Source organism: Durio zibethinus, chromosome 1 (genome assembly GCF_047325235.1).
Source record: "Durio zibethinus cultivar Kanyao isolate XHJ-2024 chromosome 1, ASM4732523v1, whole genome shotgun sequence".
In the NCBI taxonomy this organism is placed as follows: domain Eukaryota; kingdom Viridiplantae; phylum Streptophyta; class Magnoliopsida; order Malvales; family Malvaceae; genus Durio; species Durio zibethinus.
In genome coordinates this window covers 33,703,513-33,725,481 of record NC_143162.1, presented here as the reverse complement: position 1 = coordinate 33,725,481, position 21,969 = coordinate 33,703,513, and the positions used below count along the sequence as shown (strand labels likewise).

The 21,969-nt window shown below is 33.2% G+C and overlaps 1 protein-coding gene across 15 annotated transcripts; it reads right to left on the bottom strand.

Moving 5' to 3' along the window:
* Positions 1 to 458: 458 nt before the first annotated feature.
* Positions 459 to 19,607, bottom strand: LOC111312433 (pyridoxine/pyridoxamine 5'-phosphate oxidase 1, chloroplastic). Of its 15 annotated transcripts, XM_022912670.2 has the most exons (16): positions 19,422 to 19,603; positions 19,155 to 19,337; positions 19,009 to 19,047; positions 18,558 to 18,725; positions 18,363 to 18,468; positions 17,626 to 17,792; positions 17,242 to 17,484; positions 5,597 to 5,685; positions 5,246 to 5,392; positions 4,331 to 4,381; positions 4,136 to 4,226; positions 2,961 to 3,065; positions 2,752 to 2,822; positions 2,398 to 2,493; positions 1,685 to 1,792; positions 459 to 1,159 (listed from the first exon to the last, which is right to left on the bottom strand). In XM_022912670.2, the coding sequence occupies exons 1-15, from the start codon at positions 19,527 to 19,529 to the stop codon at positions 1,726 to 1,728; spliced, it is 1,731 nt and encodes a 576-aa protein (XP_022768405.1). In that variant the 5' UTR covers positions 19,530 to 19,603; the 3' UTR covers positions 459 to 1,159; positions 1,685 to 1,725. The 15 variants fall into 15 exon arrangements, 12 of the variants coding, with proteins under 12 accessions (XP_022768405.1, XP_022768400.1, XP_089621965.1 ...); XR_016345187.1 differs by having other exon boundaries at positions 1,685 to 1,913; positions 19,155 to 19,604; XM_022912665.2 differs by having other exon boundaries at positions 19,155 to 19,603.
* Between the last annotated feature and the right edge of the window lie 2,362 nt (positions 19,608 to 21,969).

Below are 21,969 nucleotides of genomic sequence, written 5' to 3'. Positions count from 1 at the left end.
CTCTTGGATCTTCGGCCGATGTGTGTGAGACCGAGGGCTCATTGTCTTTGAATTTCACCAAAACCCCAAGATCCTTGATATGCCACTAACTGAGAAGGGAAAACCTTAAAAAAAAAAAAAGAAGAAGAAAAGTGGGGTAGTCACCTAGCATCAAATTGGCCTTTCATATAAAAGATATTGTGTCAGATTTCAGCTTAAGCTGGTCAAAAGAACCATGAAAAGGAGCCCCAGGTGTTTGTTTTTCATGGTGGAGCCCAATTTGGTCAGAATCAATCAAACCAAAATTTTAATATCGTGAAGCATCCATAAAAGAAATTTCCAAGCTTTAGGACAAGCTTACTAATCAAACCAATTTGAAACGAAATAAAGCAGATAGGCTTCGTCCTATAAAGGTTGCCTAACTCTTTCTTTCACATTCTTTTCCTACCTACTAAAGATACCAAAATGAAAAGCAAAAATTATCAGATGCAGACCTTTCCAATGACAACTAACAAATTGCAAACTCAGACGCTCCAATTCTGGGGAAGTGTCAAAACAACCATGATTACAACAAAGGGTATTCTTCCTCGATGGTTATCAACGGTAAACACCTCAGTCTCAATCATGAAAATTGGAATATAACAAGGAAAGTTTAATATCCACTAATAAAGTGACTTACCATCATAACTGTCACAAAAACTTATTGTGGTGTTTAGACCATTGAGCCATTCAGGTCCTTGTCCTTTGCACGCAACATCTTCAAAGCCAGCAAAAAGAGTGGTTGTGTTGAAAGGATAGCCAACGAGTACGATTCCTAGTCAAATGTATACAACCAACAGGTATCTAGAAATTCTATGATCTCAGGCTCATGAAAATTTAGAAAATCTGTTATCCTACGCAAGCTTAAGGGGATAAAGGAAAAGATGATAAAGTGATCACCAACATGACTTTATTTCCTAAGACGTTAGATAGGATAAACTGTCAAATGATATGTTCATAGACTAATAATGATGTTCTACTTGTGAAGAACGCAATATCAAAGAGGAAGATTGGAGGAGCCTAGGGCTTAGCCCAAATTGTTCACACACTTCATTTAAGAGGTGGATTCGTGCAAGGTTGAGGTTCCATCCCCAGCACTCGCAATAATTTCCTTTCCTCTCTCTCCTAGGCTTCAACCTCCCTTATACCCAAAAAAAAAAAAAAAAAGATTAGAGAAGAATTACTTAATAAATGTGCTAAAGATGTGATGAGCAATAGGGCAAGGCTTTGACCAAATAAGTTAACATTTGCAATTAAAAAAGGGCAATGAAATGAATGTGCTAACAGAGAAAAAGTAACAAATTTTTTGCAAGCAAATTGTCTACATATAATGGATAAAGCATTGGGTAAGAACACTAAAAAATTTAAGGCAAATTTGCTATCCTTGTGTTTCACATCCTTTGGAATATGTATGTCCCTCAGCCATGACTCCATGTAAGACAGTAAGAGGTCCTGTCCATGCCATGCACTCGCATCTTCCGAACCCAATCACATTTCAGATCTACTTTTGTGTAGTTATGAGTTGATGCTGTTAATTTTTTATTGTTTAAAATGTCACACCTCAGAATGCCACCAACAGGGTACATCCTTATAAGTAAGAAGGTTTGTGCAACTGGCATGCAATTGATGCTTATCTAGAAATAGACAGAAATCAATGACACATTACCACAGTGGCGAACTTCATAGTGAAGAAACTGAATATACTACTCAGGGGGCCAAACGAACAATTCTCCACACTCGTTTTCCATTGATCTCTTGAGGGGAATATTCCAACCTGCCAAAATAGCACAATTATTACCAATTGCACCACCCTTCATTTGAATTTTAACCACAAATTTTAAATTCTGCTCCTGGTAGTGGAATCATGTCCTCTATTTCCAAGGTAAACTGAGCATCTGTCAAGAGGGAAGGAAAATATTTTGTGAAGTGAGATGTAGCTCTAATGTAAAATCCACATTTTCTGCACAAATCTAGAGACTTTTATTTTTATCCTGTGGAATTTTTTGAGAGGTGGTTTGGGTTTGGGCAGGGGGGAGGTGGATTGCAGGGAGCAGAGGGTGACAAAGAGACGGCAGAGGAGGGGAGGAAGAGCTTTGAGTGACTTGGACTTGCTCGACTTACTGCTTTAGGTGAACTTGTATTGGAATATGGAAAGCATTGCCAACTGTAAACTACTTTGGAATTGATCCAGTTATCTGCTTATCAAGGATATAGCATTTATCCAACTATGAACCCAAACAAAATGGTCCATATTATTAATCAGATTCCATTTGAACTCAATGTAGAAGGGTTTCAATTTGGGATAGATTTTGGATAAAATCCTCTTTGCATTTATATTTTACAGCCTAATTATTATAGCAAGACATGGAATTAAACAACCTGTCATGCAAACGGGACTGCTGCCCTTGCCAAAACTCAAAACGCTCTGGTTGAAGTCTGTATCCTCCCCAGTGTTTAGGCTTTGGAATTAAACTCCTGCATAAAGAAAAAGATAAGGATTTTTTGTTCTGATTTCCTCCAATTTGTAATATTTCTGGTCATTTGTGATGATGAACAGATTAGATGCAGGTTCTAGATCAAGATTCAAGATAGAAGTAAATAGTAGAAGCACTTCATTTTTGAAAAACGTAACGGGCAATCAAGCCGATAAAAACAACCTGAAGCACCACAGCTGTAGAAGAATATTAGCACAAACCAAATTATCAGGTGAAACATTGAAAATAGACAACATACCCATCAGAGTATTTTTCTTCTAGTTCTTTGTATTGCTGGTGTAGTACATCCCGTCCTGGAACTAAAGTACTCTGAAGAAAGAAATTGATCCTTAATTTTTTTCTCAAACCTATCCTTTTTACTTCTAATGAACATTTACAGGGAGAAAAAAGGTCATAGACCAATTATCCATGTTACACTACATTTTAACAGAATGTTAATTCACAGACCTGCTTGCTAACTATTGCTGCAATTTGACTACCCCGAGGGCGACTGTGAAAGTATTGCTCTGATTCCTCATCAGAAACTTTCTGCACAGATCCTTCTACTCTTACCTGGAAACCACAGTTCATTATAGCCCGTGGATCTTCATTATGGATACGTATCAACATGTTACAAATTTTTAGTATTTAATCAGAATCTATTCCATATTGCAGCAAACTTCAATTTTACAGTGGAAGGTAAAAGTTCAATAAATCAAGTTATATGTCTAAAAGACCAAAACAATTTTCCACATACATCTGCAACATTTCAATTCATTAAAGCAGCTGTTAGTTATGCCTTTTGGTTAACATACAGAATTACAAGGCACACCCAAGTACCAGCAGGATTTCAGACCGTTCAACAACATTTTCATTCCAGCAGGAAGGCACCAACGCCTAAGTACAAAACTGCTATAATCAAACTTAACATCCATCATTCAACTCTCTCTCTCTCTCTCTCTCACACACACACACAAACAGAGGAATGCCTGCATGCTCAAGAACAGAACGTTTTTTTCTAAATTCAGCATCCACCATTTTATTTTAATGATTACCATCCTCTCTACGTCACTTACGACAGACTAAAGAATCAATAGTCAGAATTGAAGGTTAGTAATAGACTAAGCTAACTCAGCCAGAAAAACTACTCCCTTGCTTCAATCCTACTCTACACTTGTCATGGTTCTACTTCTTGAACCAAAATATCAAGAGTAAACTGCAGCTGGTTGTGGATGTGGATAACACACCCATATATACTACCATAACACAAGAAGTTTATATATTGAAAATAAAGTGAAAACGTATATAAATGAGTTGGCATGAACCACACTAAATCCTAATGTCCATTATGTTAAAAGAAATCTTAAAAATTGTTCAAGATCCATAGGGCATTTTTCCCATCAAACAAATCAAGGGTAGAAAAGGAAATGACAGAGAATTTGGCATCAGAATCAGGTAATCTAAAATCAATAATTTCAGTCTTAGCATGCAGATGCAAGTCATATGTTACAAAATGAAACATGCTTTTGAGAAGAATCATCTTTGCAACATATTTCTTCTAAAGATAGTTTCACATCAACTAAAGTTGATTTACTTCAACACTTTCATAATGGATAACCACAAGCCAGAATTCAGTGTCCTACCTGCCGATTAAGCCCATCCCAGTAGAAAAGAAGTGCTGCATGCGGATTTTCTGATAACTCACGTGCCTTTCGACTTTCATAATTGGTATACCTGCTTAAAGTAAAGACTTAAGAAATATCACAAACGATATACAGTAGACTACAGAAAACCTCTGTTAACTGCACATGGTTCCACGACAGTAAAGGAACACTAACCAAACAAAACCATCCTTGTTGACCCCTTTTAGCAATACCATTCTCGATGAGCTGTAGCAGACAGTAAGATGTTGTTATAGCCAAACAACAAAAAGAAAGCAAAAAGGTCAACCAATAATATTCAAAACGTAAATAAGTACTCAAATAATGCAATTGAAGCTGCTGACAGTCATTATCACCATCTCTAATTCATCGAGGACATGGACGTCTAGAAGTGCTGGAGATATGAATTATTTCAGGACAATGCTCCACAAGGTTGTAAGTGGTTTAAACCAAAAGAATAGTGGCAGAGGTTGATGAAGAGGATTAGCAGCAATAAAGTTGCATGAAATAAACTCTTTATTCAGAGGAAAAAATTTTAAACTTCAGGCACTTAAAAATTTCAAAAAGAAAAACCATGTGGAAGACATAACCATTCACAGCCTCAAGGTTATTCATTTACAATTTTATAAGAAATAAAACCATAATTTCTAACATTGGGATAAAAGATTAACCAAACATATATTTTATAAAAACAAAATCTTCCACTTTCTTTCAACGTATTTTCAAAATTTGAAATGTAAGATAAGTTTCATTATTAGCACTACCGAACATATCTGTTCTTACTGCATTTAATGTCATGACTATTCATTCTAAATAACTCACTCGGTTTGGCTAGTGATTCTTCACAATCTTCATTATTGAAGTTATTCCAACAAATATAGTGAGTATTAGTAATACCAAAACTAAATTTAGTCAATATATTCATGAGTACAAAACTCTGCCTTATTTCATTTTTTCCATTATTAATTCAGCTTAATCCATTTAATTAATGTAACTCTTAGACAAGAGAAACTACCAGAAATCCACATTTATATTTTAAAATACAAGTTTAGCTAATAACAGTTAAAATTATAAGGATTATTTTGCAATTACCTCAAATTAAAAGCACGAATCTCATATTTAGTAGAAGGAAATGCAAAATTCTTCAAAAAGTTTAGGCACTTTTTAAATAGTTCCCAAATTTTCTCAAGGATCCCACTCGGAGCAGGTGCCTCCAAGGGCCCCATAGTGGATCCATCCCTGAAGTGGAAACGAGAGTGCCTCCATAAGATCAGCAAGAGAGTCTAAAAAATGTGTGCTTATTTCTTAATAATATGTAGCCTTAGAATAGCAACAAGAACCCAAACTGACAAATTTTACAACTTCAAGGAATTAAGGTTAATGAAAATGAAAAAAAGAGTATGAATAAAGAGCAATGATTGTAGTAAAAGCAGAGAAGCATACGGTTTTCTATCTTTTCCAGTGGTTGACAAAGCCATAGCATTTGGTTCCTTTAAGCCAGCAACCACCGCATCCTCAAACCACTTATAAAACTGCAAGATAAACGATAAGCTTAAATGACAAAAGAAATTGTTAGCTCAAAGACTTGAAATAAACCAAGAGTGGGGTGAATTGGTTAATAATAAAATTTTCAAAAATCAATACTTAATAAGCACAAATTCTGCAAAACAATTTATCTAAGCAAATAAACACAATAAATGAGAGTAAACAAGCGATAGAGATAGAGAATTAGACGCCAAGATTTATAGAGGTTCGGTCATTTCTTTAGGCACCTACGTCCTCTCCCTAGCCTCACTTGCCAAGGCGTTCAATCCACTATGTGTTGAAGATACAACTTATCTTCTTAAAGTTTTACACAATCAACACCACAAACTTTTAAGGGTTATCCTCTCCTTTAAGCTCACAATCTCACAATACAAAGTTTCTAAAATGTTATGCAAACTTAAAAGACTTCTCTAAGGTTGAGTGTTTGCTAGCTTGAAGTACAAAGTGGTATTGATAAGAGAATTTAGAGAAAAACTAATACAAGAAAGATTTTCTGCACTTTTCTCTCTTTTGAACTAGTTTGAATGCTTGAACAAGGTGGTTGGTGAAAGCAATAATTTCTCTTAGCTATGCATACTCTTAATTTGCAGTGGAAGCCTTCATTTATATGTAGGAAGGAGTTGATAGCCGTTGCCTTGCATGCTTCAAACTTGCAAAATATCAGACAAAAAAATAACCGTTGGGGCTTTCTGGGCATCAGGGGATCGATCCCATCATGTAGGGGATTGATTAGTCAGTTATGAGAAAGCCCCCATTTCTGGATTTTTAAACGAGGATAGCATTTTGTATGAAAAACAAATCGATCCCTTTAAGGGAGGGATCGATCCTTTGGATTTTTAAACGGGGATTTCATTATGTATGAAGAACAGATCAATCATTTAAGGGAAGGATTGATCGGGTAAGTACATAACCCTAACCAATTGATCCCTATAGGGAGGGGATCGATTGTTTCTTGCTAAAATTTCACAAGTTTAGCTTCTGGAAGAAAAATAGATCGATCCCTTTGGGATCGATCAGGTGAGGGAGGGGATAGATCCGTTCTATCCAAAATATGTCTTAATCCATTTTGTTTCTATAATTTGCTTTGTTTTAGTTCCTAAATGAATTTTGGCAAGATAAAAGGTTGGAAAATGTTCAATTTCAAATTAGGAGAGTTTGATTCAAGTTAGGCAAATTTTTGTTTTGTCAATTCAAAACTTGTAATCAATTCCTGATGTTTGATTTTATACATCCACCAGTAATCTTCCTTACTAATGGTTGAGTATTGAGTGCCAAAAGGTATCAATACATGAGTGACAATAAGGTATAACAACCTATCATGAATTGACAGTTTGGAGGCTTGAGTAGGGGCAACTCTTAAATTGTCATTTCTAAATATATCTTGAGTGAGTTCCAACATATCACACCTAGTGTTGGTATCTCCCTCATCATCTAGCATGAATATTTCAGCTAACAATTGCTTGGTAACCATAATTTTTTTGCCCATCACATAAGTTCTAAATTTATTAGAATAATATCTATGTGACCCTTCAATTTCAATACAAGTGGCATTGCTATAGAACACCTTAACTAAATTCTCAAACAAAAGTCCATCCATACACAAGTAATTCTTCCATGCAAATATCTCAAATGCATGTAAATAAGGGAACTCTATAGATTGTAGGAATTCAAGAGAGATTACCCTTCCATGCTTGACTTCTCTATGAGCAAAATGTCTCTTATATCTTTCCTTGGCATCAGGATTGGCAAAATTTTAATTGAATGAAGGCCTCATTGATGAGCTAGAAGCCTCCCTTGGAGAATTCCTCCTTGTCTTTAGAGCCATGAAAATAATGGGATTAAAATAGGTAAGCTTATGTGAAATTGATGAAGAAATTGGTGATTGTAGATGATAAGTAGTAGAATATATTTGAGAGAGGCAAGAAGATTGAGTGAATGTGGTAGTTTCAAAAAAGGGATCAATTTTCTAGAGTGAGACGAATGAGTGGAGAATTTTTAGTGATTTGATGATTTTTAAGGATGATTTTTACAAAAAACCAAGTAGAAATGAAGCAATTTGCAAAAGATTTTGGTTAAAAGAGATCAATTTTGAGAGAAAATGGAGCAAGAATTCCTAGGGTTTGAGGAGAGTGTCTTTGGACAAGAAGAGGATGATGAAGATGAAAAGATGGCCATGTTTGCAAAAAGATTCAAGAAGTTCATGAGGATGAACAAGTGCTCAAGTAGAAGAAAACCACAAAGGGAAATGATTAAAGGAGAATCAAGTAGAAGAGAAAGGGAGCAGATTATTTGCTATAAATGCAACAAACCGGGTCATATTAAATTTAATTGTCCTTTGTAGAAGAAGCAAAACATGACTAAGCCAAAGAAGAAAGCAATGGTTGCAACATGGAGTGATAGTGACTTCTCCGAAGATGAATCCAATGAGGAAGAAGTAGCCAATTTATGTCTCATGGCTCTTGATGAGCCCAAGGTAACTTCTAATCCATATGATTTAAATTCATACACATTTGATGAATTGCAAGATGTTTATGATGAATTAGCAATAGAATTTGAGAACAAGAACATGAAATATAGGAAAATGATCTCTAAGTTGAAACTAGAAAATAAACTCTTGACTAAAGCAAAAGATGACTTCGAAAAGGAAATTGAGCTCTTAAAGTTGAATGTCAATGATTTGACTAGAAAAAATGAAAATTTGCATAACTCATTTTCTAGATCTTATATGAGACATCAAAAGCTCAATAACATGCTTGAAACACAAAGAGCATTCTTTGATAAAGATGGATTAGGCTATAATGGTGGCAACAAAAAGACTCATTTAAAGAATTTCTTTGTTAAGCCAAATGATTCATCTAGCATATGTGCATATTGTCATAAATTGGGTCATTCTATACAATATTGTTCCTTGAAGAAAGTCACGAGGTAAGCTCATTAGGAGAGTGTGGATTCTAAAAGGAGTTAGCACATCTCAAGATGAGATTACTAAAATGAAGTGGATTCCAAAAGGCACAAAAATTGTTAGCACTAACACTCAAGGACCCAAGAAAGTTTGGCTACCCAAAACAAAAATTTAATTGTGCTTTTTGTAGGTGGATGAGCATTGCTACAAAGCAAATTCAAGCAAGAACAATCCATGGTACCTTGATAGTGGATGCTCAAAACACGTGACCGGAGACAAAACTCTTTTTAAGAACTTAAGCTAAAAGTGGAGAAGATGTTACATTTGGTGACAACTCTAAAGGCCAAATTGAAGGCATTGGCTCCATTGGTAACAATTCTTCTACTACTATTAAAAATGTTTTATTTGTAAAAAGACTCGAGCATAACTTACTTAGTATTAGTCAATTATGTGACAAAGGACTTAGAGTTGTGTTTGAATACATGTGCTGTCAAGTGATTGATATCAAAACTAACAAACTTGTTTTTATTAGACATCGTCAAGGAAATATTTATGTAGTGCATCTAGATGATCTTTCCTCTAAAAATGTTTGTTTTATTGCTCGAAAAGAAAATGAAAGTTGGATTTGGCATAGAAGACTTGGACATGCAAGTATGCATGTAATTTCAAAACTTTCTCAAAATGATTTGGTTTTTAGTTTACCAAATTTGAAATATAAAAATGACAAAGTTTGTGATTCATGTGCTCAAGGAAAACATAGAAAAATTTCTTTCAAACCTAAGAATTGCATTTCAACTGCTAGACCTCTTCAACTACTTCATATTGATCTTTTTGGTCCTACTAAGACAATGACTCTTGGTGAAAAACAATAAGGGTTTGTTATTGTTGATGACTTTATTAAATTCACATGGGTTCTCTTTTTGCATTCAAAGAATGAAGCTTTTAAAAAATTCATCACTTTTAGCAAACAAATACAAAATGAAAAAAAGTTATTCAATTTCTAGTATTAGAAGTGATCATGAAAAAGAATTTGAAAATCTTGGCTTTAATATGTTTTGTAGTGAAAATGGTATTAGCCACAATTTTTCTACTCCTAGAACTCCTTAACAAAATGGGGTAGTAGAAAGGAGAAATAGAACTTTAGAAGAAATGGCTAGAACCATGCTTTGTGAAAATTATTTACCTAGATATTTTTGGGACGGAAGCCATAAATACCTCTTCTTATATTATAAATTGAGCTATGATTAGGCCAATTTTGAAAAAAACTCCTTTTTAACTTTTTAAAGAAAAAGGCCTAACATAAGTTATTTTCATCAATTTGGTTGCAAATGTTTTGTTTTGAGCAAAGGAAAAGATGATCTTGGAAAATTTGATGCAAAAAGTGATGAAGGGATTTTCTTAGGATATTCTTTGAATTCAAAAGCCTATAAAGTATTTAATAAAAGAACATTAGTTGTTGAAGAGTCCATACATGTTATCTTTAATGAATCTAATCCACCTTCGATAAAGGTGCCTCTTGATGATGATGTAGGTATACTTCAAGAATATATCAATGATGCATCACAAGACATTGAGGAGAACATTCAAAAAGAAGATGATGGGTTTCTAGAAGAACCACAGCATATAGAGAAAGAACCAAATCACCGTAGAGAAAAGAGATATGTCAAAGATAATGAGATTATTGGTGATCCAACTCGAGGGGTAAGAACTAGCTCTTTTTATAATATGTGTTATTATGTTGTTTTTCTATCTCATATTGAACCCAAGAATATAGATGAAGGCTTAAGAGATGATCATTGGATATTAGCCATGCAAGAGGAATTAAACCAATTTAAAAGAAGCCAAGTGTGAAATCTTGTACTTAGGCCTAGTGATCACCCTACTATAGGCACCAAATGGGGTTTTAGGAATAAAATGGATGAGCATGGGAATGTTGTTAGAAACAAAGCTAGGTTGGTAGCTCAAGGGTATAGTCAAGAAGAAGGAATTGATTATGATGAAGTCTATGCCCCGGTTGCAAGTTTAGAAACCATTAGAATGTTGCTTGCATTTGCATGTTTTAAAAATTTCAAGCTTTTTCAAATGGTTGTCAAGAGTGCATTTCTAAATGGTTTTATAAATGAAGAGGTGTATGTAGAACAACCTCCCAATTTTGAAAATCCTAAATTTTCAAATCATGTTTATAAATTGACAAGTTTTATATGGTTTAAAACAAGCTCCTAGAGCTTGGTATGAAAGATTGTCAAAATTTTTAATTGAAAATGGTTTTAATAGAAGGAAGGTTGATACTACACTTTTTATTAAAACAAAAGGAAAAGACATTCTCATAGTGCAAGTTTATGTTGATGATATCATTTTTGGTACTACTAATGAAGTTCTTTGTCAAGAATTTGCTAAGACTATACAAGGTGAATTTAAAATGAGCATGATGGGAGAACTTACATTCTTCTTGGGACTACAAGTAAAGCAAACAAAAGATGGAACATTCATCAATCAAGCCAAATACATCAAGGATTTGCTCATAAGGTTTGGATTGAAAGAATCAAAGCCTTGCTCAATACCTATGAGCATTTCAACAAAACTTGACAAAGATGAAGGAAGTAAATGTGTTGACTCTAAATTATATAGGTCTATGATTGGTTCATTGCTATATCTTACTGCAAGTAGACCGAATATAATGTTTAGTGTATGTTTGTGTGCTAGATTTCAATCATCACCTAAAGAATCACATTTATCTACCGCCAAAAGATTTTTAGATACCTTAAAGACATCCCTAATTTAGGATTATGGTATCCAAAAGGTTCATCTTTTGCTTTACATGCCTATTTTGATGCAAATTTTGGTGGTTGCAAAATTGATAGAAAAAACATTTCCGAAACTTGTCAATTGTTTGGAAATATGCTCATATCATGGTTCTCCAAGAAACAAAATAAAGTTGCTCAATCCACAACTGAAGCCGAATATGTAGCAGCCGATAGTTGTTGTGCTCAAGTTTTGTGGATTAAGCAACAATTGAAGGATTTTGGAATTACCATGGATCATATTCCCATTAAATGTGATAATACTAGTGTCATCAATCTCACCAAAAATCCAATTCAACATTCTAGAACCAAGCATATTGAAATTAGGCATCACTTTATTAGAGATCATGTTCAAAAAGGTGATATTGTGCTTGAATATGTTGATACCTTGCATCAATTAGCTGATATTTTCACAAAACTTCTTGATAAGGATAGATTTTATGCAATTAAAGGTGAACTTGATATGATGAATACTCAATTTTTTGATGATATGATGAGTGTTGCTACCTTGATTGATCAAATATATGCTTATCTTGATTTTTTTTTTTTAATCTTGTGTATGATTGTATGATGCATATTTGAATGATCATGTTATATGGTTTTTAAATTATTTAAAAAAAAATGCTACAGCCAAAACCGATCCATCCCCCGTAGACCGGATCGATTGGTTTTTCATTCAGTAGCTAAATTAAGGGAAAACATTGAGGAACTAATCGATTCCCCTTGGTCCAGATTGATTGGCTCTCTATCTAGTAGCTAATTTGGGTGGAAAATGTGAGGAACAGATCGATCCCCCTTATGGACCTGATCGATCTGTTCATGTCAAACCTATACCCGATCGATCCCTCTTGATAACCGATCGATCGGGTCATGCAAAATCAGCACTATGCGCCCCGTTTTGGCTTGTCAAAATCGGATCCCTTCTCCTCCTCCTCCTTAGCCAATCATTCCAACCTTTTATTTGTTCTTCCTTTTCCCCAAACATACTCTTCTCAAACCCTAGGAATTCTTACTCCATTTTCTCTCAAAATTGATCTCTTTTAACCAAAATCTTTTGCAAATTGCTTCATTTCTACTTGGTTTCTTGCAAAAATCATCTTTAAAAATCATCAAATCACTCAAAAATCTCCACTCATTCCTCTCACTCTAGAAAATTGATTCGCTTTTTTAAACTACCACATTCACTCAATCTTCTTGCCTCTCTCAAATATATTCTACTACCTATCATCTACAATCACCAATTTCTTCATCAATTTCACATAAGCTTACCTATTTCAATCCCATTATTTTCATGGCTCCAAAGATAAGGAAAAATCCTCCAAAGAAAGCTTCTAGCTCATCAATGAGGCCTTCATTCAATCAAAATTTTGCCAATCCTAATGCCAAAGAAAGATATGAGACACATTTGCTCATAGAGAAGTCAAGCATGGAAGGATAATCTCTCTTGAATTCCTACAATCTATAGAGTTCCCTTATTTACATGCATTTGAGAGATTTGGATGGATGAATTACTTGTGCATGGATGACTTTTGTTTGAGAATCTAGTTAAGGTGTCTTATAGCAATGCCACTTGTATTGAAATTGAAGGGTCACATAGATATTATTCTGATAGATTTAGAACCTATGTGATGGGCAAATAAATTATGGTTACCAAGCAATTGTTAGTTGAAGTATTCATGCTAGATGATGAGGGAGACACCAACACTAGATGTGACATGTTGGAACTATCTCAAGATATATTTAGAAATGACAATTTAAGAGGTGCCTTTACTCAAGCCTCTAGACTGTCAATGCTTGATAGGTTGTTATACCTTATTATCACTCGTGTATTGGCACTCAATACTCAACCATTAGGAAGCAAGATTAGTGGTGGATGTATAAAATCAAACATCAAGAAAAACCCAATTTGGTGCATTTTATTTTCAGTAATCTTTCGAGGAAATTGAACATTAATACTAGAGGAGATAAAGAGATGGTGTTCAATGATCCATTTGGCGTTCTTGGTGCTCCTACTCTGCATAGCATGAGATATATTTAAAATGCAGCAAGTTTATAGGTTAGAAAAATTGATATTAGGGCTGTGCAAGAAGAGGGGGAAGAGCATGAAATTTCAAATATTACTGATGCACCTCAAGGATAACTTTCTACCCCACCATTTAATACCTAAGGAGCTTTAGAAATACTTATGCTTCAGATGAACAGTTCACATTCAATGGTTGGGATTATGAATTCTCAATTGGAAAACATGAAAGTGACTCAAAATGAGCTAGTTTACCAAGTTCACCAAGTTCAAGCTTATATTGAACAAATTCGGTCTGCACAACAGCAAATGGGGCAACATTTCCCTTATTCTCCTCATTCTCCTCATTCTCTACCTCTTCCTCAATGGTCCATCCTAGTGTCATTCCTCATATGTTTTCTCACATCTTTTTTATGTTGTAAATTTGTCTTTAAAAACACTTTGCATTATGGTTTGTTATCAAACTTTGGCATTTAATGTTTATATTAATGAAATCTATATTTCATTTTCATTATGATATTTGTTATATCACTTCGAAATTTGGCTTGTAAAACTGATATATTGCTTGATGATTGGTATGAACTTAAGTTGTCAAATTGATTTGGTATGGCCTTGAATTGATTGCTATCTCCTTTTGATTGACTTCATGCTTTTTGCTATGACAAAAAGGGGGAGAGACAATGGTATGAAAAATTTCTATTTGATTGATGATCTTGATGGTATGAAAATTTTTATTTGATTGATGATCTTGATGGCATGAAAAATTCCCACTTGATGATACTAACATTGTTTTTGTTCTTAGTTGTTTTAAAATCTCTTAAAAGTTTTTTTATGCTTAAATTCAAGGGGAGTTTATTTTTCAAATGGAAAAATGTTTTTAAGCAAATTTTTCGCTTAGTTTTGTCATATCAAAACATGGGAGATTGTTGGCCTTGAATTGATTAAAAGTTTTGAATTGACAAAACAAAAATTTGCCTAACTTGAATCAAACTCTCCTAATCTGAAATTGAACAATTTTCCAGCCTTTTATCTTGCCAAAATTCATTTAGAAACTAAAACAAAGCAAATTCTCGAAACAAAATGTATTAAGACAAGTTTTGGATAGACGGGATCGATCCCCTAAGAGAAGGGATCGATCCCCTCTCTCACCTAATCGATCCCTTGGCCAAAAGGATTGATCCATTTTTCTTCCAGAAGCTAAACTCGTAGAATTTTAGCAAGAACCAATTGATTCCCTCCCTGTAGGGATCGATTGATTATGGTTATGTACTTACTCAATCGATCACTCCTTTAAAGGGATCAATCTGTTTTTCATACAGAATGGACGAATAATGTTTGTTCTATTCCATTAGTAATAAGGGAAGAATTCGGCTTAGAAGAAAAAAGAGAAGCAAATCTATTCTATACTCGATAAGTATCAATACGCAATGGGGGTTGATCCTATTTTTAATGAATGAATGCATCCCTATTTGTTCATCATTCAAAGGACCTATTCGTAAGAATTCTCTTTCATTCATTCTGCCTTTCTTTATTTTATGGCCTTAGTCTATCTATGTATAAAATATGACAAAGGCCCATCCCCTGCTTAAGGCGTTAAGAAATTTCCTCATGTGGATTCCAAAAGCAAGGATATGTTCGCCTTGGAAATGAAGTCGTATTTGAGTTAGGAAGTTCTAGTTTTAAGGTTTGCCTACGGAGAAGACTTAATCAATTCACTTCGGGGATAAATTGAATGGTGTTCTTACCTTCCCATTTCCCGTAAGCTATGATTGAAGATTGACCGTAGGCAGGACCCCTTAGTCACTGAATCCTAATCTGACTCCTCAAAGAGAAAGATATCAAATATCTGGAGTTTCTCTTTGTATATTATATGGATGATTCGATCCACAAAGACCATGATTGGGAATTGTTTGATCGTCTTTCTCCGAGTAAAAGGCGAAACATAATCGACTTGAACTCGGGACAGCTATTCGAAATCTCAGTGAAAGACTGGATTTGTTATCTCATGCTTGCTTTTTGTGAAAAAATACCAATTGAAGTGGAGGGTTTCTTCAAATGATTCACACAGGATTCCACGTGCCCCATGCTACTCAGGTCAGAGTGTAAGCTAGTGATGCTTTCGACTACTGGACTATTGCCATCTAGGGTTCGGCACTTCACCGCTTCGCCTAGCAGCACGACACTTTTATTGCCCTCCTACAACCCTGTTTTCACGGTTTAGGTTGCTCCCATTTCGCTTGCCGCTACTACAAGAATTGCTTTTGCTTTCTTTTCCCCCGGCTACTACCGTCCATGTACGATCCATACTAGATCTGACCAACCGCCCATCCTACCTCTTCTACGTTCATGACAGCCCGTCTTTATCTCAGTAGAGTCTTTTAGTGGCATATTTCGGTCCTCTTCCCCCTCACTTAGAAAAAGTGAGCCACTGGTTCAGGTACAAGATACTATCATTAACGCCTAGACAATTAGACATCCACAATACAGACGTGATGATCAGTTGGACCTTTGATTAATTAACATCTCTTTTTTTCACTGACCCTTTTAATTTTAATTTAATTAATTTAATTCAAGGAAGTCAAATTCGAATTGCTGTTCAATTTTTTTTTTTAGTTCGATGTAATTTTCGACCTAACAATAGCAGAATCACGCTCTGTAGGATTTGAACCTATGACATTGGGTTTTGGAGACCCACGTTCTACCAAACTGAACTAAGAGCGCTTTTTTATCAAAATAAATAAGATTGTAAAAAAGAGGATTCTTTTATTTTATAACCCCGATACATCGTGCACACCTATACTATCATATATCATATATAATATGAGATCGATCCCTCCCTTAAAGGGATAGATCTGTTTTTCATATAGAATGCTATCCTCATTTAAAAATCCAAAAAAGGATCGATCTATTTACAAAGGGGATCAATCACCCAAAGACTGGATCGATCAAGTACACTACCTGATTGATCGGGTAAGCTTTTTTAAGGCACAAGAATGGGCTTTCTCATAACTGACCCAATCGATCCCCTACATGAGGGGATTGATCACCTGATGCCCCACCGGCTTTTTTTTGTCTGATATTTTGTAAGTTTGAAGCATTAAATGCAAGACGATGGCTATCAACTCCTTCCTATATATAAATGAAGGCTTCCACTGCAAATTAAGATTATGCATAGCTAAGAGAAATTATTGCATTCACCAACCATCTTGTTCAAGCATTCAAACCAGTTCAAAAGAGAGAAAAGTGCCAAAAATCCTTCTTGTATCAGTTTTTCTCTAAATTCTCTTGTCAATACTGCTTTGCACTTCAAGCTAGCAAACACCCAACCTTAGAGAGGTCTTTTAAGTTTGCATAACATTTCAGAAACTTTGTATTGTGAGATTGTGAGCTTAAGGGGGAGGATAACCCTTAAGAGTTTGTGGTGTTAATTGTGTAAAGCTTTGAGAAGTTAAGTTGTATCTTCAACACATAATGAATTGAACTCCTTGGCAAGTGAGGCTAAGGGAGAGGACATAGGTGCTAAAGAAAGGACTGAACCTCTATAAATCTTGGTGTCTAATTCTCTATCTCTATCTCTTGTTTACTCTCATTTATTGTGTTCATTTGCTTAAATAAATTGTTTTGCAGAATTTGTGCTTATTATGTATTGATTTTCGAAAATTTTATTATCAACCAATTCACCCTCTCTCTTGGTTTATTTCAAGTCTTTGCGCTAACATAAATAAATACTTAACTGATTGTGAGAAAATACAAAAAAAAAAAAAAAAGTTTTTCAAATCAAATAAAATGAATGAGAAGCACGTTTGCCTTGAATACATACCTGATCCATAGGATCAGCCTCCGCCTGCTCCTCAAGGAACTCTGGAGATATATAATTCTCTCTGAGAGCTGATATGTCAATTTGTGGAGGCTTTCCAATTCGGACACACATAGATGTGCCTGGATATTGGGGAAGTTGAAGCTTATATTTTTCTGCAATAGTTGGTGGGACAAATCTACCACCAAGAAAGTGGTGAGGTCCAGAAAATTTCTTGGCACACAGTTTGGGAGCAGTCAAAGAAACCTTTGAAAATTAGAATTTTGCAGTAGTTAGATATTTAATATAAAGGAGGGGGTGCCTAAGTATGTATTTAAACAAAAAAAAAAAAGAAAAAAAAACCAAAGTTTTCAGAGCACATGTAAGGCTGCATGACGAAACACATACCAACATGTGAGGTTTGATGCCTTGACCACCAACATCACCCTCTTCAACATGCCATCCAGATGGAATATCTACAGATACAATAACAGGGGACTTATGTTGCATTTGTCCACAACTATGTAAGTGGACCAGCTTCTGGATCAGATTATCAAAAGGTGGCCTTGGTGAACCTGAAAGATTTAAAATGATGAATAAAGAGGATGCATAAAGTTTCATGGTTACCATCGTTAGCCCAAAATCCTTCTTCAAGCTATGCTTATACACTGGAGAAATAAAATGTTCTGTAATATACAAAAAGACCAAAATTTAACTAGGATTATTCAAAGAATAATTATATATAAAAATAAAGATGAGCCAGAAATGGGTGAAATAAACCTAACCAAGAGGCAATAAATGATTTAATGACAAGATCTGATCACACCAGTGAAAATAAGCAATAATACCAAAGCACAGAGAGGTGTGGATATGGCATAGGTTTGCTTATTAGAAAATTGAAATGTGTAGAGACCACTTTAGCAGCAAAGAAAAATGGGAAAATTCAGGTAGTAATGATAAGAAATATGAATCTTCAACTATAAGAAGACAACATTAATGGGGATGAATAGAAGAACCATAGCAGCATGATGTTAGCTTGTTTCTAAAAAGATGTTAATCACAATATTGTTGCAGCATCACAAAGTATATACATAAACATGAAGTTGCAAGAATTATTAAAAATAGTATGAGCATTAGGTATTTACCGTGAAACGAAAAGCCAAACATAGCATCCACTAGAATGTCAAAGTCCTTTGACAAGTCCACAGGCAGCTCATCCACTGACAGGAAAGGGATTAACAGAGATTCCAGCTAGAAAACCAGCAGATTAAATAACAACTCATATAAACCATAAAATTGAATGTTCAAGATTATTACAAATACAGCCCTTTGTATCATACCTGAGTAACAAGACCAGAATAAAGGGGTTTAGCAGTTCGCTTAGGATAACACACAAACAGCTTATACCCAAAGTGATACAAATGACGAGCAGCAACCAGCCCATCACCTCCATTGTTTCCCGGACCACAAATAGCAAGAATACGATTATACTCACTTGGTTTATAAACCTGTAACAAGGAAAGCTCCTTTGGCACACCAGAAACATAGTATAATCCTATTTAATCTCAAGGAGGATTGTAAACAGAACAATATATATTTGACATCCTACTAGTAGTAGACAGTGGCAAGACAAGGTAGAGAAAAGAATTCAGAGTCAATATATATTTGCCGGAAACTTCTTATTCAAGCTTGCATAAACTTAAGAACATGGAAATTTTGAATGTTCAAATTAGTATATTAAAACCAGCAAAATTCCATAAACAAATCGAAAAAAAAGGTAATAGCCATTACCTCAGCAATAGATGTGGCTACGCTTAAACCAGCCAATTCCTAACAAGTCACACAAACTGAAACCATTCAAGCTTTGAAGAAAAAGAAATGGAAATTGGAACAAATGTACTTAAGACATGAATGGAGTAAAAGAAACGCTAACTAACCATTAGCTGATCAACACTAAAGCCGAGAGGACCCATGAGAGTCTCATCAATTTCAGCAGCTTCTCGCTGTGTCAGGTACGAAATAGAATCCTGATTTTGCAGCGACGACGCCATTCCTCCCACTTCACCGGATTTCGAACAAAGAGGTCGGATTGCAGGGCTCGAAATTGGACCCAAAAAACCCTGTAAATTAAAAACAATCTTAGCTTTACTTGTTGAAGTGTTCGTAGAAGGATTCAAAAAGAGAGGGAATGACAAAGTTTTGACCGAGAAGAAGCGGGGAAAATAGGTGGAGGGTTTGGTTTTGTAAATGGAAGGAGAGTTCCTATAATAAGCGAGAGGAAGTGGCGCTTGGGTTGCAAGCGAGCTTATCATTCTTCTGCATTCGCCTATCACATCTCCCCACTTTGCTTTTCTTTTTTCATTTTTTTTCGATTATCTTATTTTTCTTTACTAATTACATATCATATAAGAAAAAATAATAAAAGCAAAATTATAAAAATTATACTGTATATAATTTTGTCAAAAATGAAATATTAATGCTGTCAATCTACCAATTTTTTTTTCTTTCACATATAAATTGGTAAAAATTTATTTTAATTTTAAATTTTTTTAAGCAAACAATTGATTAATGCATATCTTTACGTAATAAAATCTAGTTAGTTTACGTTTTAAATTTTTATACTTATACTTTTTTTTATAATATGAAATTATGATTTTTTATATAAAAATTAAAAAAATATCAAATTAATTTTTATAACTATAAACAAACTTTTTGGCTTAGAATAAATCTCATCACAAGCTAAGTAGCTGAAAATTAAAATGATTCCCATTTTTCTTCTATACTTCTAAGGCACGCTCATCCTCTTTGTAGCATATTTATTTTTCTTGTTTCTGAGGCAACATCTTTGAATCCTGTCCAGGAAGCTTAGCCCTGTCTCCAATCCTTTGTCATCTGAAATTAACAAACTAACAAAAAGGAAAAGAAATTCTATCAATCACATGGAAAGGGTTACACACAAAATTAAACAGGAATTCAGAAACAAGAACATAATCTACCACCATTTTACACAAGAAAATGAGAGTCCATTAAATCACATTCGAACCAAAATTTAAGGAGCAGTCTCCTATTTCGTCTTTTTTTTTCAAAAATTTTAGTGATGTCCTGAATGCGACACATTGATTTGATTACAAATGAGTTTTTTTTTTTTTTCGCTATTCATGTTATTTGTCAATAAAATATTAAATTATTAATTATTGTAATTAAATTTTAATTTTTGACGACTTTAATTATAGAAAGTTTTATAAAACAGAGAGATGCAACCTCATGATGGAAATTTTATAATATATTTATAATGCGATTAATTCGTAGATTGTTAAATTTTAAGATTGAAAATGATTTTTGAAAAATTAATATGCAAAGAAAATGTATGGTTACTGGATTTTTGTTAATATAAGAAATGTAATATTTTTATATTTGATTTAAAAGAATATAAAATTTTTTAATAAAATTTTTTATTATATTATATTTGATAATATATGAATAATATGTGATATTTATATCATGTGAATGATATATAATAGTCATTATATATTACATGTGAATCACATATTGTCTTTGTTAAAATTAAAAAATTTTTAAAAATAAAATTGTTCATATTTTCAATAATATAATTTTATAATCCTAATTATTATTTTAACATTAATTATTATTACACAAAGAAAATACACAAATTAATCCTTATATTAAGATTAACATGGGAGTTAGAAGGGGGTGATAAACCCTTATTTCGGGTTTTTTGAGGGTGAACCCCTCGGCACAAATTTTATATTGAATAATAATAAATAAATATATTTTAGATTTTATATGTAATATTATTAAGTAAATATCTTTTTTAAAATTGGATCTTTGCTAAAATTATAAAATTAAAAAAATATGATCTCAACATTTATTATGTTTTTTTATCTAATATTTGTTGACATTGTAAATAACAAAAATCACATTTAATTTTTAAATATAATTAAAAAAATACAATTAAGTGAAAATAAATGAGATAAAATTTTTACTATCCCTACGAAATCTAAAAAAACTCAACGAGAAGAGAGTTTTTATTTTATGTATTTTTCCTCTCTTTTACGTTGTTGGAAATATTAAAAACCCTCATAAATGGCATTTCCTATACCAAACTAAAAAATCAAATTATAAAGAGTAATATATCAATTGAAAATTTTATTTTTTTCGAATCAAACATCCCTTTAAGTAACATTTGATATTATTTTTAAAATCATCATAATAATTTAATCGTAAGTTATTTTATCACTAAGATGATTTTATTATTTTTTATTTGATTTACAATTATTATCTATTAAAAATTAAAAATTATTGTATTTACTAGAATGAAATATTATTTTGCTTACAAGCATTAAAATAATTATATATATATATATATTATAATAGTTATATAAGTGAATGATTTCAATATTATATAGAGATAATAATTTATACAATAGAAATAATATTTTTATTTATTTTATTATAGAATATAATTAAATTAATAAATTAACAAATATGTTTAAGGATATGTTGTTGAATTATGTAAAAATATAAATTAACAAATAAATTTTATAATATAAATTATGTAAAAATATTTGAATTAGAAAATAAAAATAATTTATTAAACTCATAAAAAACAAAACAATTTAGTATATATAAAATATTCAACAAATATAAAAAAATAAAAAAATAATGTTAAATTTATTATACTAAATATTTGTTTGAAAGTATAAAAATTATAACAGACAATAAATTTTAATT